General features: G+C 44.2%; 2 protein-coding genes and 1 long non-coding RNA gene across 3 annotated transcripts in view; 1 reads left to right on the top strand and 2 right to left on the bottom strand.

Moving 5' to 3' along the window:
* Positions 1–17259, top strand: part of fndc3ba (fibronectin type III domain containing 3Ba) — a 74078-nt gene that overhangs the window by 52037 nt on the left and 4782 nt on the right. The window contains exons 21-25 of the mRNA XM_084684387.1: positions 644–793; positions 1928–2196; positions 3945–4169; positions 14934–15100; positions 15400–15527. Of these exons, the coding sequence (XP_084540513.1) occupies positions 644–793; positions 1928–2196; positions 3945–4169; positions 14934–15100; positions 15400–15527 (939 nt within the window). The remainder of the gene's footprint in view (positions 1–643; positions 794–1927; positions 2197–3944; positions 4170–14933; positions 15101–15399; positions 15528–17259) is intronic.
* Positions 6868–8304, bottom strand: LOC146299149 (uncharacterized). Its single transcript, XM_084682860.1, has 2 exons — positions 7189–8304; positions 6868–7041 (listed from the first exon to the last, which is right to left on the bottom strand). The coding sequence occupies exons 1-2, from the start codon at positions 8302–8304 to the stop codon at positions 6964–6966; spliced, it is 1194 nt and encodes a 397-aa protein (XP_084538986.1). The 3' UTR covers positions 6868–6963.
* On the bottom strand, positions 8315–9719 carry LOC146299148 (uncharacterized). The gene is made up of 3 exons (XR_014734648.1): positions 8717–9719; positions 8568–8615; positions 8315–8451 (listed from the first exon to the last, which is right to left on the bottom strand). It is a non-coding gene; the product is annotated as an uncharacterized LOC146299148 (long non-coding RNA).

Here is a 17259-nt window from a genome sequence, read left to right as displayed (position 1 = left end):
GACGTGCACAAGGGGTTTCTCGAATCCACTAGAGTTAGCAAAGCCATTATGTAGGTCCCCTTGACATCAAAAGGCAGACAATAGACAAGAAACCTTCCGAGAAGAAGCCCTTTCACGGTACACAGAACACTTTAGGTGGAGAGAAAGAAAGTGCGGGGAGAGAGAGGCGGATAGGGAGAGAAGAGGAAGCCAGGTGAGAGAAGAGGGCGAGGCCATGAGATCCTCTTCGTCTGTTCTCCACCTCTTGATGATGACACAGCCCCACTCCACCACCGCTTTCGGAGATGAGACAGGCTGCTGATTGGCTAGCCCGGCCCCTACAAAGCCACGCTTTTCATTCCCTTTCGAGTTGCCACAATCCCCTTATTGTTCATCCTGTCCCCTGATGACCTCCCCTGAGCTCTCCAGGCAGAGATTGGATGTGAGGGCCTGGTGTTTCCTAAACCTATCCCCTCACCTGCTAATCAGCTCCCCCTGCTTGTCTAAGTAGGAAAGAGTCTCCTGTTCTTCTCCGGTGTCCTAAATCCTGGTGTGTAATCTTCTTTCTAGCGTGTTCCGAGTCCTCGTGTGCTCTCCCGTGTTCTGTACAGATACAGGGTTCTGCAGTGTGTGTTTTAAGTTCTTGTGTCATCGTGTTCTGTAGAGCCCGGAAGGTTCTGGCTCCGACATCTCGGAGTATCGTCTGGAGTGGGCGAGGGAGGACACGTCCATGGATGTCGTCTACTGTGGGAGTGCAACACAGTGTGAGCTGTCGGAGCTGACTCCTGCTACTCAGTACTGCTGCAGGCTACAGGTACACACACACCTGCACACACACAAGTTGGTGTGGCTGTTCGTCAAGGGACGCACAATTCAGTCAGGTTCAAAATCCTGTTTTTCCTAACTAACCCTGACTGATAACTGTAAACCTAACCCTAGCCCCTAACACTATCCTTAACTCATATCCCCTTAACTCCTATCCCCAACCCATGTGATTCTAACCTAGAACCCCCTAGAAATAGCACTTGACTTGTGATGACCAAGAAAATGTAAATCTTCAATTCCAAAATGTAAAATGTCCTTTGTTTACCAGCACACATACACATACTCACACACACATACACAGAAAAGAGGTAAGGCAGATTTAAGTTTGAGGTTAGTATATTTACTTTATACTGCCTAGGCATATTACCTAGCCTACCTAGAAGGGTAAATATGACATTTTTTTTCCTATCTCTCTCTCTCTCTCTCTCTCTCTCTCTCTCTCTCTCTCTCTCTCTCTCTCACACACACACACACGCACACACACACACACACTCACACACCTACACACCCATTCCAGGACCCTGTCCTGCCCTAAGACTGATGTCTAGTTTAACTGGAACGCTTATGGTTGTGTTTATGAGCTCATTTATAAGCTTTATGTAACCGGAATCAGAGGACAAACAGAACACACACTGATGTGTGTGTGGGTGTATGTGTGTGTGTGTGAGACTGTGTGGAGTGTGCCTGTGTGTGTGATTAACTGCGCAGGGTGTCATTGTCATAGTCACTCATCTTGATTTCACGTCAGACATCCATGATTGTTCAATGCCTAGTCCATCAACCTTAACCTTCAACTACTTGGGGTACGGCCTCTATGTGTGATACAGAGGCAATTTCAACATGTAACACTTCAGTGCAAAACTTTTTAATTTTATTACTGGAAATGAATGGGTTTTACCTTTTATCTTTAACAGTTTGACTTTGTGACGCATTTTGTGACCTTGTGTATGAAAGGTAGTAAATATAATAAGCTTTTTCCTCTTTCTCTCTCTCTCTCTCTCTCTCTCTCTCTCTCTCTCTCTCTCTCTCTCTCTCTCTCTCTCTCTCTCTCTCTCTCTCTCTCTCTCTCTCTCTCTCTCTCTCTCTCTCTCTCTCTCTCTCTCTCTCTCTCTCTCTCTTACAGGCTGTGAATCAGGCAGGGGCGGGGCCCTACAGTGAACAGGTGTGCTTCCAGACCCCACCGACCAGTCCAGACCCGGTTTCCACCCTCTCACAAAACCCCTCAGAGTTAGGCCACTCCCCCTCCACCTGCCTTTTCCTCAAATGGGAGGAGCCAAACAACAATGGAGAAGAGATAACCTCTTACATCATCACCCTGAATGAGCAGACAATCACAGTGGAGACGGGAACTTCTCACCTTATTACGGACCTGCAACCAGACAGCGAGTACAGGTACAGACATGCGCACACAATAAATACACACACACAAACATGAATACGCACACACACAAATGTAAATAAACACACACACGCACAAATACACGTACAAAAGAGACCGTTTTGTAGAAAGAAAATGAGAGAGAAGCGCTTATAAATGCATCACTGATATGGTGCATCCACAGTAAACAACCACTACTCATCATCAGCCTGTCTGTGTGTGAGAGAGAGTGTGTGTGTGTGTGCTTCTACAAATCGGAATAGGTGGAGTGGGTGAGACTTTGTGTGTGGTGTGTTTCAGCATAGGGAGAGGTAGCTTACAACTTGATTGTGTTTGTGGTTATGGTCATCATGTCACTCTTTTCCATAACAGGAAACACTACCCACACAATTGCGTAATTGCAATCCAAATTTACAGGAACCTTTACAAACACAAGCTGTTTGTGTGTTTTAGAAAATATGTGATCTCAATACTTCTTCTTCATGGTTTGAAGTGGTTTGTTTACCGTGTGTGTGTGTGTGTGTGTGAGTGTGGATGCGTGTGTGTGATTGATGATGATTGTATTGACTAGAGAGAGTGAAAAGAACAGCGTTAGACAGAGAGGGCGAGAGAGTAGAAGAGAGAAAGATTGAGAGCGAGGAAGGGAGAGAAAAACAGAGAAAAGATGCTAGTAGAGCTGCTTCTTCTGAAAGTTTCTCTGCATATCAGACTCAGTTTTGTGCTGTAGATGGAAAGAAAAGAGAAACACTACAGCTGATCTCATTATTTGATAATGAATACACCTTCTCCATCTACCACAGCATTAAACCAACACACTGAAACACACACACACACAGACTCTCCCTGTCCCCCTCTTTCCATCTCCCCCCTTCTCATCTCTGTCTCTCTAAACCCCCCCACCCATCTCTCCATGTGTAACTAATTACCATACTGACAGATGGAGCTAGTCTTGTGTGTTTGTTTGTTTGTGTGTGTGTGTTTATGTAGTATTATAATAACAGAAAAGGTTAGCAGTGAAAGGTAACAGTTTGTCCTTCAGAAAGTGTGTGTTTCCATGTGCTTTCCTGCAATCATGTTTGTGTGAGTGTCTGTGTGTGTGTGTTTCTGTTTGCACGCAAATGCATCCGCCCTTGCGCAGTTAGAACCGAAAGGTTACGGTGTGTGTGCTTGTTCAAATGTCAGACAGTAGACAGCGCTAGTGGTTTCTTGTGGCTAATTGATGAATCAGCCAATCAGACTGTGGCAATTCCTAGAAGGAGAGGGTGGCAGGGGGGGAGCTGGCACAACAGTCCCTCCTACAAGGAGGGGGGGGAAAGAAGGGGAAGAGAGAGGGAGGGGGAGGACAAATGGAAGGGGAGGAGGAAAAGAGGGGGATGAGGGGTCCAAACCTGCCACAACAACCCCTCGCTCGAGGAAGAGAAGAGGAGAGAAAGAAGGGGAGGAGAGGAGAGGAAGGAAGAGAGGGGGAGCAGTGGGATAAAAACCTGCCACAACATCACCTTACGCGAGGAGGGGGAGGAGAGGAAGGGCTCCTTATAGGAAGACCAGGGGGGGTCAGCAACAAAGATGACTTCTCTTACCTAATCAAAACGCCCGTTTACATAAATGTGAATAGTCGGGGCTAGAGTGGATGTTTGTGTGTGGGCACGTATGTGGCTAGGTATGTGTCGCTGTCCTCCACATGTTGAGGTGAGTTGACAGTGAGTGTGTATACATCCACACACCTCCCAACTCTCTGTCTTGTTCTCTCTTTGTTTTTTAGCGTGCAGATACAGGCGGTAAACGCAATTGGCTGCAGCCCCTTGAGCCCGCCCCTGCTGGCAAGGACACGCCCCCTTCCCCCAGCCCCTCCCCCTCTGGAATGTTCCGCAGCGGGCCCCCAAAGCCTGAAGCTGAAGTGGGGCGAAAACCCCGGCAACACACACACACGCGCTCTGCTGGCAGACGACACGGTCTACACTCTGCAGATGGAGGACAAGAACCACAGGTATGCCCCGTCACCCTACCTGGAAACCCTGCTCAGAACTGGCAGAACCGTGCCTCTGGAGAGTTCTAGAACTCCAGCTCGCTGGGGAAGGTCCCTGGTTGTGCAGCTCCAATGGTCGACCTCCAACTCTCTGGTGTGCCAGCCAGGGACATGAGAGAGCCCGTTCTATCACCATGGGCACACACAGTCATTTTTTTTTACCTCCACGTTTGTGGGTGTGTATTTGTGTGTGTGGGTGTGTATTTTTGTGTGCATGTATTTGTGTGTTTGCGGGTGTGTACTTTTGTGTGTGTGTGTGGAAAGTACAGCAGTAACTAGATGTTCCAGAGGGATCTCACGGTGAGACCGGTTGGAGCGACCCTAATAAGAGCATGAATTCATCAACCCTGCCCTCTTTTCATTAGACAGGACATGAGAGAGAGAGAGAGACGGAAGGAAGGGAAAGAGGGAGGGGGATCGAGAGAGATGGAGGAAGCAGAGAGAGAGTAAGACTAAGTGAGACAGACAGAGAGAGAGCCAGAGGAGGGTGGAGGAGGATTCTATTCTATTAATATGTATTAAGCGAGACAAACTGATGCTAAGTGACCAGAAGGAGAGAGAGAAGGGGGGGGGGGGGCGAAGTTGGAGACATTAGAGTAGAGGAGGTCTAAAAGACATGAGAAGGAGTTTTAGTGATGTTATGTCTATGCACAGGGGCTTGTTCCCAGTGTTGAGGTGACATGTTTAAGGGGCATCCGTCTATTGGTCCAGAGAACCAGGACTTAATTTGAGCCGGAACACGCCGGAACATGTTCGACGTTGGATCATAGACTTATATATTAGTAGACACAGCTACTTTTGTCTTCCAAGATGGCGTGCCCATTCATTTCTATGACAAGTGCTCAGTGAGGCAAGCAAGTGCATGAAATGGACCGCGCCATCTTTCCATTTCCGGCTCTTCCGGTCTAGCGTATAACAGTGGCTCGCCTTTTTCCTAGCTCCGAGACTCGTGCACGCTTGCAACTAGCTGTACACGTCATACTTTGCGACAACCAGTTGCGAGCATAGACTTATATGGTCGCCAGCGTGTGAGCTAAGGCATTGCAGTGGCAGAATGGGGTACAAGTCTGATAAGAATCAGAGACATGATGCAAACTTTACGGATGCTGTCACTGTATAGTATTCCTTTCACTTGGTATGATAAGGAAATCAGGCAGTCGACCTGACAATCAGCTAATGTAGCTGATTCTGAACAAACTCGTCTTCGATATGAACGTGTTCTAAGGCATTTAAAATGTTAACACAATAGTAAATATTTAACCATGATTTTTTTTTTTGTTAGGGGAAGCTGAGCTTTCCTTGCAGTCTTAAAGAAATTGCCACTGGGACCAGGGGTGGTGGGGTTGGTGTGAGTGATCGCACGTGTCCAGGTGTGGAATGTTTCCCTTCTCTGTCTCCAGTTTGTCTCAGACGAAAAATCTTATTGTTAGAAGGTGTTCTGCAACCCAGCTGACGTTACACAATGGTATGTGCAGAGCCGAGAACTAGTATTCTGTATCGTAGTCATGAAACTAGTTTGATGCCTGCAGAACACCGAATATTGTTACGTCCGTTTCTGCTGGAGGTTGGAAGAAGTTGTGACTATCTTCCCGTTGGGTTTTGACTCTAACTCTGTCAAGTCGCTTGTCCTAATTGGACCTGGAGATTGTCATTCTAAATTATTATTATGAATGTGGTTATAAAAGTAACGGAGAATGAGGGGGTAGAGAGAGAATGAGTGAGTGTGAGAAAGTGAGCAGTGAGGAGAGAGTGAAGGCTGTGTGGGGTGTGATTTGTTTACATCATTATGGCGCAGGAGGCTTTGGTCTGAAACAACACTGGGGTAAAGTATTAGTAAGGACCTGTACAACGATAGCACTGTGAGCTGGACTATTTGTGGTTTGACAATATCACTGATGTCTTGTTTAGTGTTCAGTTGTACAGAGAGGTGCTGTTTGTCAAGCAAAATGTGTGTCAATAAAGCATTTTGAAAGCGTTGTCATGGAGTGCTTTGAGGGGTTAATAGGGGACCATCAGGTGCCAGGTGTTGTGCCCTTCAGCCAAGAGACAGCTGGGTGTCATGACAACCATCCCGCTCATTCCGAGTCTCATACTGACCTGTGTGCCTCAAACACACACACATATACACACACACAAAGACACACACAGAGCTTCGTAACTATCAGTCTAGAACACATTCTGTCATGTGATTCCATGGAAAGTTTATCTATTAAGTCAGTTTCATCCCTTGTATACAGGCTTACGCTACTATCTTGAGGAAGGAAAAAGCAAGACCCCAAGTTTTGGGAGGCATCTTTTATTGAGCTATTCAGCATGCAAGATTGTCGATATGCACGATGCCATTTATCCATGGTTAGGTTGTTAGGGTGATTAAGGATATGTGTGTGTGTGTTTGGATAAGGTTAGATGGGTGGATGGTGGTAAGAATGATGTATGTGCGTGTGTGTGCACAGTAAGGGTCATGGTGGTTTGGGGTGGAGGAAGGTGGAGATGATAGTGGTTTGTAATAGAGGAGGGTAGAGATGATGGTGGTTTGTGGTGGAGGAGGGTAGAGATTATGGTGGTTTGTGGTAGAGGAGGGTAGAGATGATGGTGGTTTGTGGTGGAGGAGGGTAGAGATGATGGTGGTTTGTGGTGGAGGGTAGCGATGATGGTGGTTGTGGTGGAGGAGGGTAGAGATGATGGTGGTTTGTGGTGGATGAAGGTTGTAGGAAGGGAGGAGGCGAGGGTGGTGGATGAAGGTGTTAACATCCCCCTATGCATGCTGGGATTTTCTCCAGAACATCATGCGGCCAAAGTAGCCACCCTTCTTTTTCTTTTTGCCAAAACTTTTCTGAAAAACATAAAGTGTCAACACATCTACCCCAGTACACAAGGGAACATGCAGGGTTTACACTCCAATATTCATTACAGGACATATTAGAAGGCTTGTTTCTATGCACACAAATATGAGTGTAGGCCCTGGAAACGACTGGACTACCTCGGTTTGGGTCTCCTGTGACTGGCACCTTGTTTCAGCCTGTTTCTGCAGAGCCTCCTCCAGGTCTGCTGCTGATTGCTCAGCCTGTTTTTGCAGAGCCTTCAGGTCTGCTGCTGATTGGTCAGCCACTTTCTGCAGAGCCTTCAGGTCTGCTGCTGATTGGTCAGCCACTTTCTGCAGAGACAGCAGCTCCACAGCTGTGTCTGCAGCCTGTTTCTCTCGAGCCTCCATCTCTGCACATTTACCAAACAACTCCTTTCTGATGTGACGGCATTCATCCTGAACTTTGTCCAGGGCCTTCTCCAGATCATGGCAGTGCTTGTCCTTCTCCCTCAAGTTGATTTGCAGTCTGGTCATGACACCGGCCATCTTCATCAGATTGGCTTTAAAAGCCTCCAGGTCCTGTCCCGCCTTCTGCGACACTTGGAGGGCCTCCTTCCTTTCACTGGACAGGACGAGGATCTTCCCATCCTTCTCTGCAATTTCTGCCCGAAGGTTCCTCTCCAGCGTGATGAGATTCGCCCTGGTCATGTTGTATTTAGTATCAGCCGTCTTTCTGGCAGATTGGGCCGCCCAGATTTCAGCTCTGAGGTTAGAGAGCTCCGTCTGGAACTCTCCCCCAAGCTGAGCTGGTTTGGGGGCCATGTTTCCCAACTCCAGCAGCCTGGCTGTGGCCACAGTGAGGCCCTGCTCGGACAACTTCAAGGCTTCGACCGCCTGGTTCCTCTGAGATGTCAGCTCCTCCCTCTCCTTCTCCCAGGCTCTGAGGTGAGAGGTCAAACCATCCTCCAGATCCTGTCGGGCCCTTTGGAGGTCCACCAAGTTTGCTGCTGCGAGGCTGGCGGTTCTTTCTGCCTCCATCTTGGCGGCGGCACGGCGTCGCAGGGTGGTCCGAGCCCTGGCCAGAGCTTCTTCTGCTAGAACACGAGTTTTCCCTTCCGTCAGGAGCTTCTGGTGAAGGTTCTGTATTGTGTTCTCAAAGGTGATCCTCTCCACCTTCATCTTCTCAACCTCCCTGGCCAGATCCCTCTCTCTGGCAGTGGGCTTCTCAGCCTCAGCTGACCTGAGGACGTCTTGATGCTTCTCCTCGGTCATCAGACAGGTCCGTCTGGCCATCTTCTTCCAGCCCCCTGCGGCCTCTTTCAAGACACAGGCGTAGGTCTTCCTCTGAGGTTTGCCCACCGTCTTGGAAGGTTGACTTGAAGTCTCCTCCTTGAAGTCTCCTTTGGCAGCAAGCTCATGGGAAAGGCTTTCCCCAGTGGCCTTTGAGAAAAGTGAGACAATTAACAACACTCAATATAATATGTGTTAATATGTAATTGTGTGGCAAATAAAGAATAATTGCAATAATAGGTTTTTATGATGACAGTTGGACTCACTGTGGCTTTTTTATCTGCCTCAAGGTCTCTTTTAGAAGATTTCCTCCCCTGTGAAACAATCAAACTATATATTGAGTTCAATCCACAAACTATCAGGACAGCCATATCAGTTTCCTGTTTTAATAATCAGTGTTGAAAGGTTGACCTACCTTGTATTTTTTAATATCAGGATTCATTGTTCCTTTTCTACATTCACAATAAATTGAAAATTAGATAATTCATGAAAGATGCATACAAATAAGTGCGCGCTGTGCTACTCTGTTAATATATCGGACGTCACTGCGTTCATCTAAACATTCTATTAATTATGACGTAGACCAATGGTCTAGAATGGAGGCCAAACTGGAAAGAGCCAGTTTGTAAATCTGCTATGTTTAGACTAAAATGGCAAGATTGTGAAAATGTTTTCAATATCCTAATTATTGTTTGGCTATCCCCCAATAGACGCAAACATAAATTTGGCCGTCTTTTGACGGAGGTTTGCGAGGTTCTTGCGTGGCCGTGGCCACCTTCAAAAATATTCAAAGTTGATTGGATCTAAATCTAACCTTCATATGATGTGTTTATGAGCGCAGATATGATTGTTTTTCAATTATATTCAAAGTACATTTTAAATAAATGTTTTAAATTAGCCTTCGTGTTTATTTTAGGATCGAGGTCTTACCTTCTCATATGAGGTGTTCGTGGATCTGAGTATAAGTCGTATGCTTGTCATTTATAAACAGGGAATGCATTTATGACATATTCAATGTGTCATCATGTTACCATGGTGATTGAACGTTACAATACGATAGTTGCCTATAGTCAATTACTACAACTTGTAGGCGGCCAGTGGCGGCCTAAATCATATACATTTTCAGTTCACTGGCTAGTTCACCCCTACGACACTAGCCTAGCCTATTGTATGGATGAATGAAGGAACGATCGAACAAAAAAATATTAAACACGAAGGAAATGTGGGAATTAGGTTAAGTGAACTGAATGTGATGTATGATGAAAATTGGCTACCAATTTAGCCAAGCAAATACCAATAAAGACGTTTCAGCAGTTTGTCTTTCAACTACAGTTGCAAAATCCGTGATGGGACTGAGCTTGAATAGCTTCGGCGAGTATTATAGTACAAAATCGCTGTCAATCAAAAGGAGATGCAGTCTTTCGACAGACCCTCCAATCATCACGCGGAAGCCCAGCGTCCAGGCCAGCCCACTCCTCCATTCACCCCCAGAGACGCTGAGCGTCCAGGGCGGGACATAATTGCAGCATTTATCCAACGGCCGTATAGTTTCGAAGCACTGAAAATAGCTGTTCAAAGCAGCCCCTTGAAGTCCATGGAAGCTGAGCTTCAACAGGGAAATGCACTGTTGCGCTACGGGAATGTATGATAAGGAAATCAGTCAGTCGACCTGCTAATCAGCTAATGTAGCTGATTCTGAACGAACTCGTCTTCGATATGAACGTGTTCTAACGCATTAAAAATGTTAACACAATAGTAAATATTTGACCATGAGTTTTTTGAAATGTTGGGGGAAGCTGAGCTTTCCTTATAGTCTTAACGAAATCGCCACTGGTTTTATATGTTCATCCTACAAAACCAAACGCCTATTAATGGATATAACGTCATCTAACAAGACTTAATTAATTATTTTATTTATTTCATTATTCTTAATAATGTAATAAATAAAAGCTTGAGAAGAGTGTCTAAAATAGCCTATACTTTATTGAACATTTGCCTTTGAAAGGGGCTTAACAGAAGGGCTACAAGAGGGGGGTGAAACAAAGAGTCACTGAGGACCTTCATTGTCCCACAAAAGCAGTCTGGCTTGATGACACCATCAAAAAAAGAAGTATAGGTGTGTTTAACAAAAGCTTCTGAAGGCAAGACTGATATTATTTAAATGTAAATAATTTCCTATTGTGGTTATCAGTTAAAGTATAAATCTTCGTCTTTGCTGCAGATAGACAGTTCAACAATCTATGCTCGCGCTTAACATAATATAGTATTTGCCATCATGTCATAAATGTTTTTATGAAAAATCAAATATGTTTCAAAATATCGGGAATAAACTATATTAACAACATTTCATGTATGTGTGACAGCCATTTGCTAAACTTGCTACAACAGGTCAGGCAACTCAAGCCATTTCTCCCTGTGCTCATTCAATATAAGTCTATGGCTCATTCAGCTGGAACAGTTCAGTAATAGAACAGTTCAGTAACAGAACAGCTCAGTAACAGAACAGCTCAGTAACAGAACAGCTCAGTAACAGAACAGCTCAGTAATAGCTATATTTTAGTCTGAGAGCTGGTGGGATTACTGGTGATGGCTTTGATTCATACCAGCCCCCTGCTGTATTGAAGTGTCGATGCATTAGGCTGCAAAAACAGCTTTTGCTGCCTGGCTGGCTGGATCTGGGGGTGGCATGTGTGTAAAACGGATAGGAAAATACAGCACTTACACACACACACACACACACACACACACGCATACACACACAGACATGGTGGTCACTAGGAAGAGGGGCTTCATCTCAGCTAAATGGATGAACTGGAAGCTTCTCTCTCGCATCTCTCTCTCCGCATCCATAGGTTCTCCTTCCCCCCAGCACACGTAAATGGAGCCCATTACACAGGACTACCTGGGATTTTATTAATGGGCAGTGCCATGGTAACCAGAGACTAGGATGCAAATAGAGGTGGACCTCATCGAGAGGTGGAGGAAGATTGGAGGAGAGGGAAGGAGGAGGGGGAGAGGGCTGTGGAGAGAGAGGGGTTGGAAAGGTAGGGTTGTGTGGAGGCAAGGAGGGTTGGGAGAGGGAGGAAAAGGGAAGGGTGGGGGAGAGGAAAGCAGAGTGGGATGAAGGGGGAGGGTGGAGAGGGGGAGGAGAGGAGGAGACCTGTGGGAGAAACATGGATATCAGATGTCCCATTGCAAATGTCATTATCTCATTGAATATTTCATTTTGGTCCAATGACCTTCTCGGAGAAGCTAGGCTCGGCTGCCGCTCCGCCTGATTCACTTTGGGATTTCAGCCCCATTCCCAACAGACACACCTGGGACAGAGCTCTCCTCTCCGCAGCCCTCTTTTCTCCCCCTGCCTTCCCTCACTCCCTCCGTGCTCTGAAGCAAAGTTGCAAGCTGTAGAACAGGTCTCCAGTACCACTCTCCTGCTCGTCTACCTTCTCTCCTCCCTCCTTTCTCCTCCCTCCTTTCTTTCAAGCCAAATGACAGTGTGTGCGGACTTTCCTGTCACTCTCCTGTCCTCCTATCCTGCTTCTGGATTTTGCTTCTCTTTCTCTCTCTCCACAGTCCTCTCATCCACTTGTCCATTTTTTCTGTCTCTCTGTCCACTCCTTTTTTATTTGTTGCCTTTTGTCTGAGGCTTACTCAGCACAGACACAGACCAGTGTTTCCCACACAGACTAATTAGTGGTGGTGCGCCACAGAATCAACACCGGCCGCCACATGTTGCGTTTCGCTTCGTTTTTTTTACACTATTTAGGTTAAAACACGCAGCGCATTCGTTCAGCTGCATTTCCTTTCCCTGCTCTCCCTCCAACATGTCTTAATCGAAGGTTCCCCTTTGTTCTTTTGGTGAAAAGTTTCAGGAGCGAGCTACTTACCCGGCGTAGTGGCCCTTACGGAAGGAAAATATATTGGAATATATTGGAAAATATCATGTGATACATTAGGCAATATATGTCCATATATGGGATTTAATATTTATTTTGTACGGAAATACATGGGATAATATATTGATGATAAATATATTACTAATATTATAAACTATAATATGTATTAATGTAATATATTGCAATATATTGCAGAATACAGCAATGATTGCCATTTTCCATATACTGCAACATATTCAACATGAATATATAATATATGTGTTTATATATACCAAAATATATGCAATTTTATGTCTATAAATACCACCATAATGTAGTCCGATTTATATGGGAAAATATATTGGTAATATATGGAAAGATATAATGTCACATGTATGTTTAATATATGGTAGAATATATTTGAATCATATGTAAAATATATATATATATATATAGCTGCAAGCAGCAATGGCGAATTCCTCGTTCAAAATGGCAAAATATTGTAAAATTCACATAATATTTACACCGGGATTACCCAGAAAACTAGAAACTGTTTTGTAAAAAAAAAAAATCCTGTCTGGAGTTGAACCTGGTAACCTTTGTTCCAGCACAACCTCTCATCCAATTGAGCCATTCCAAGATCTAGACTTTCCAGTGTTCAGTTACCGAGTAATAAAATAAGACGTTTCTCCTATGGCAATCATAGTCACATTTGGTCCAAGCTCAAACAGCTCTAATTCAGTCATATTTTCACATATTAAGGTGAAACTTTGCAGGGTACTTTAGGGGGAAGTCGCCTTCAAGCTTATTCCTGATGGGGGAATCCTAATTATATGGAAAGATATACATGAAATAAATGTACAGATATGTGTTAAAAATAGTGTGGAATATATTTTAAATATAGGTAAAAATATTAGAAATATATACTGACAATGATTGCTTCCAGCAAACTTCTTTTGAATTAGCCATTTATCCTAAATAAATGTCGATCTTACGGTATTTACGTTTTTGGGGGCACATTTTCAGTTAGCAGGTGGTACTGTTTGAATCTCGATTCCATTTGAAATACTGCCGTTGACAACCTTTTTAGAATACCTTCTAGATGGCTGAGCGGTTAGGGAATCAGGCTATTAATCAGAAGGTTGCCGGTGTGATTCCCAGAAGCGCATAAATTAAGCTTTGTCTTTGGGCAAGGCAATTCACCCTACTTGCCTCGGGGTATGTCCCTGTACTTTCTGTAACTTACTGTAAGTCACTCTGGATAAGATCGTCTGCTAAATGACTGAATGTAAATATCACCATAGATGTCTGTACATTGTATGGGCATGTTCTTATATATGTACTCATGCATTGTACAATATATCTTTCCATATAATTTTACATATATTTACAATATATTCTACTATATATGAAGCATACATGTGACACTATATCTTTACATATGTTACCCGTACATTTTCCCATATAAAGCGGCATACATTATGGTGGTTATTTATGAATACATAATTGCAAATATTCTGGGATATATAACCACATATATTATATATTTATGTTCCATATATGGCAATATATGGAAAACGGCAATCATTGCTGTATTCTGCAATATATTGCAATATATTACATGAATATATATTGTAGTTTATAATATATTAGTAATATATTTATCATCAATATATTATCCCATGTATTTCCATATATAATATATTGGTCAATGTAATGGAAAATAATATATTACAATATATTAAAATTTATTTAAAATCATATATTGGTAAATATATTTTCTTTCCGTAAGGGGGAACCGACCAGTTAAATAGTTATTTAGCACTAGCGTTGCTACCATATGCAGAAATGATTTGTTTGTTGTTGTTGATTTTGTGAAGGTGTGAATCATTTTGGATTCATATTTAATATAATGAAGTTCTGTATTATTAACAATGGAATTATTTAGACCCCACCCCCCGGTCTGACATGAAACAATTCCCCGCCCAGATAGCTTTCTGTTCTGTGGGAAACACTGCAGACACACACACACACACCTAAACAAAGTCCACGGCTCCACATCCTCACTTGTGGTAACTCTGTCACCTCCCTTCCTACTGTCGTGATGCTGTTGATGTTCCCATTTTCAGCAATGTTGTTCTCTTTGTGTGTGTGTGTGTATGAGAGAGTTTGTTTATCACAGGTGCTGACGCTAAATGTGTGTTAATTGACCTGGCCATTCTGTCCTGTCAACAACATCACGAGGGTCATCATTTATGATTAGTGAACAGTACTACACACACGCGCTCACACAAACACACACACACAAACAAGATGACAACGTTGCTGAAAATGGGAACATCAGTTGAATAGGACAGCATCCCAGTTCAGTAGGAGGTGATGAGACAAGCATACCAGAATGTGCTCTGCTACCCAAGTCTAAATGGAACCATGGCGATATCAGGATGTTTCCCTTGATTGTTGTTGTGGTGAAGTGTACTCTCAGCCGTACTTAAAGCATGTTCAAGTGTATTTATGCGCTCTCAGTTAGGCTGAATAAGTGTAGTCTAGCATGAAGTAGCAAGCATACCGTTGTGTAACTCTGCTGATGTTTATCATAGGCCATACAGAAAAACCTTGTGGGCATAGAAACATTGGAAAATCAATGTTTGGTCATTGTTTGTCATTGAAATACAAGAATGGTTACCAACAGGTGTTTGTTTGGTAAACGTAATATTGATTTGAGTAAAAAAAACCTCCCTCCCTCTCTCCCTCCAGGTTTGTGCCCATCTACCACGGCTCCAGCCACACCTACAAGGTACAGCGCCTGACAGAGTCCAGCAGCTACAGTTTCCGGATCCAGGCTGTGAGCGCAGCCGGGGAGGGCTCCCCCTCTGAGACACACACCTTCACCACCAGCAAGGCTGTGCCTCCCCCGCTCAGAGGTACACTGGGGGCAGGGGCGTGCGCGTGTGTGCGTCCTGCTGGGTCGTTGGGGGTGATGGATGCTTTCTATGTAGTCGCTATTTATATGTCGCTCGGATAAAAGCATCCGCAACACGAATAACATGTAAATGTAAAGATGGTGACTGAGAGAGAGCAGGAGCGAGAGACAGATATAAGACCGAAGTAGGGATTTTTTTAATGTGTTTTTGAAAAAGATACTGTCTGCATTTGATAGGCTGCACAAGATATAGTGTTTGGGTGTGAATGGTATCATTCAACTGTGCCCCTCTGCCTACAGCTCCCAAAGTGCATCAGATGGAGGGTAACGTGTGTGAGGTCACATGGGAAACCATTGCACCAATGAGAGGAGACCCTGTCAGCTATGTGCTGCAGGTTCTTGTGGGACGAGAGTCTGAGTACAAACAGGTGAGCTACCTGGACACACACACATGCATGCAAACATACAGACACACAATTTGCTTTTAAGGAAGAAGAGGAGGAGAACAGGAAAGAAAAATGAGTTTGTATCCACTATCCTCTCTCTGTAACACACACACACACAGAAAACCAGGAACTCAATATGTTCTCAGGTAGCACTTCTTATTGACAGGATTGATATATTTTAATGAGAATTAGCGCTCCGAGACGATTGACATTTTGAAAGTTTTGCTGTCAGTGTAAATTTTGGGAGTGTCTTGCTAGTATGGCAGCTGCAGATTTGTCTCAATAATTGTTTTGCTCTGTGATATTAAATTAGAGAGAAATAGGAGGTAGCGTCTGCCAACACTGAAGGAAGGGCAAGGTGTGTGTGCGTATGAATTTGAAAAAGAAGTGGTTATGAATTCCACCTGTTGCTTAAGTGTCTCACTAAGAGTTCATATGAGGAAAGTAGTAAGTAAGAGGAAGTGTGGAGAGGAGCAGGTCTTTGGCAGCAGAAAGGGCTGAAGGGCGTTCTGTCAAAGCAGAACGCACACACACTCACATAAACACACACTCACACACACACTCACATAAACACACACACACACGCACACACACATAGTCACACTCCCACATACGCACACTCACATACACACACACACCACGTATTCTTGTATCCATGTACGCAAGCGCACACTCAAACGTGCACACAAACGTGCACACGAGGACACACTCACATATACACACACACACACGTTACATTTAGAGGGGATCATTTCATTTCAAAAATACAGACTAGCAACAGGGGAACCTAGAGAGCCAATACTAATGTAAACACACACACACACACAAACGTAATTGCGATATGTTGAGGATTGGTTTTGACTAACTCCAGCCCCCTAAGGGGCTCCGTGGTGTTTGTCAGTGATGGAGCAGAGTGTTACTGTCTGCTGTCATCTCCACACTCATGTCCCCACAGGGCACACAAAGTCTGAGTGTGTATGTGCATTTGTGTGTGTGTGTGCCAATTTGATTGTGTATGTGGATGCAAGCACAAGTGTGTGTATTTGTGGGCACAATGATTGAGTGGTCTATTAAATAAGGGTTACCAATGAATGACCTTAAACTAATTCAGTTTCTCATTTCATTTTTTTTTCATACAGTATTTATGTTTTTTCTGTTGTTTTTTTCTTCTTCATTATCTATGGCGGTCGTTCTCAAAGTGTGCCGCTGCCCCCGTAATGGTCCGCGACGGCCACAATTGAATCATTGTGACATTTCTAACATACAACTCAGAACGAAGAAAACACAGTCAGTAGTAGCCTATTAAAAACACACGTTCTGCATTCTGACATTGCAGCCTCTGCATGGGTTGTACCAGAGCATCTCTGGTTGTACCATGTGAGGGAGTTCTCCCCTCCCAAATAGAGTTGGTTGAGTCCATAGCCCGTCTTTTCTAAAATGTTTTCTCAGATAGGCTACCGATTTTCTCAGATAGGCTACCGATTCCCTGACGCTTAACGATACACGTCAGGAAGGATGGATGGGAGCAGGGCTGGAGTGATGGCATCACTAGACAAGGTTTTACCAATTGAAAAACGGCTGTTTATTTTACATAAATCTCCCAAAACTATTTTGCGCTCAAATAATGGCCAAACATTTTGTGTGGAAATCCCTTTCTGCATCACATCAAACCCATATGTTCTAGGTTTGGGCTAGAATATTTACAACGTCTGGC

This window comes from Hypomesus nipponensis, chromosome 3 (genome assembly GCF_054491055.1).
Source record: "Hypomesus nipponensis isolate SF chromosome 3, ASM5449105v1, whole genome shotgun sequence".
NCBI classification, from domain to species: domain Eukaryota; kingdom Metazoa; phylum Chordata; class Actinopteri; order Osmeriformes; family Osmeridae; genus Hypomesus; species Hypomesus nipponensis.
The sequence above is the reverse complement of the archived record's forward strand: the minus strand, read 5'-3'. Positions and strand labels throughout refer to the sequence as shown.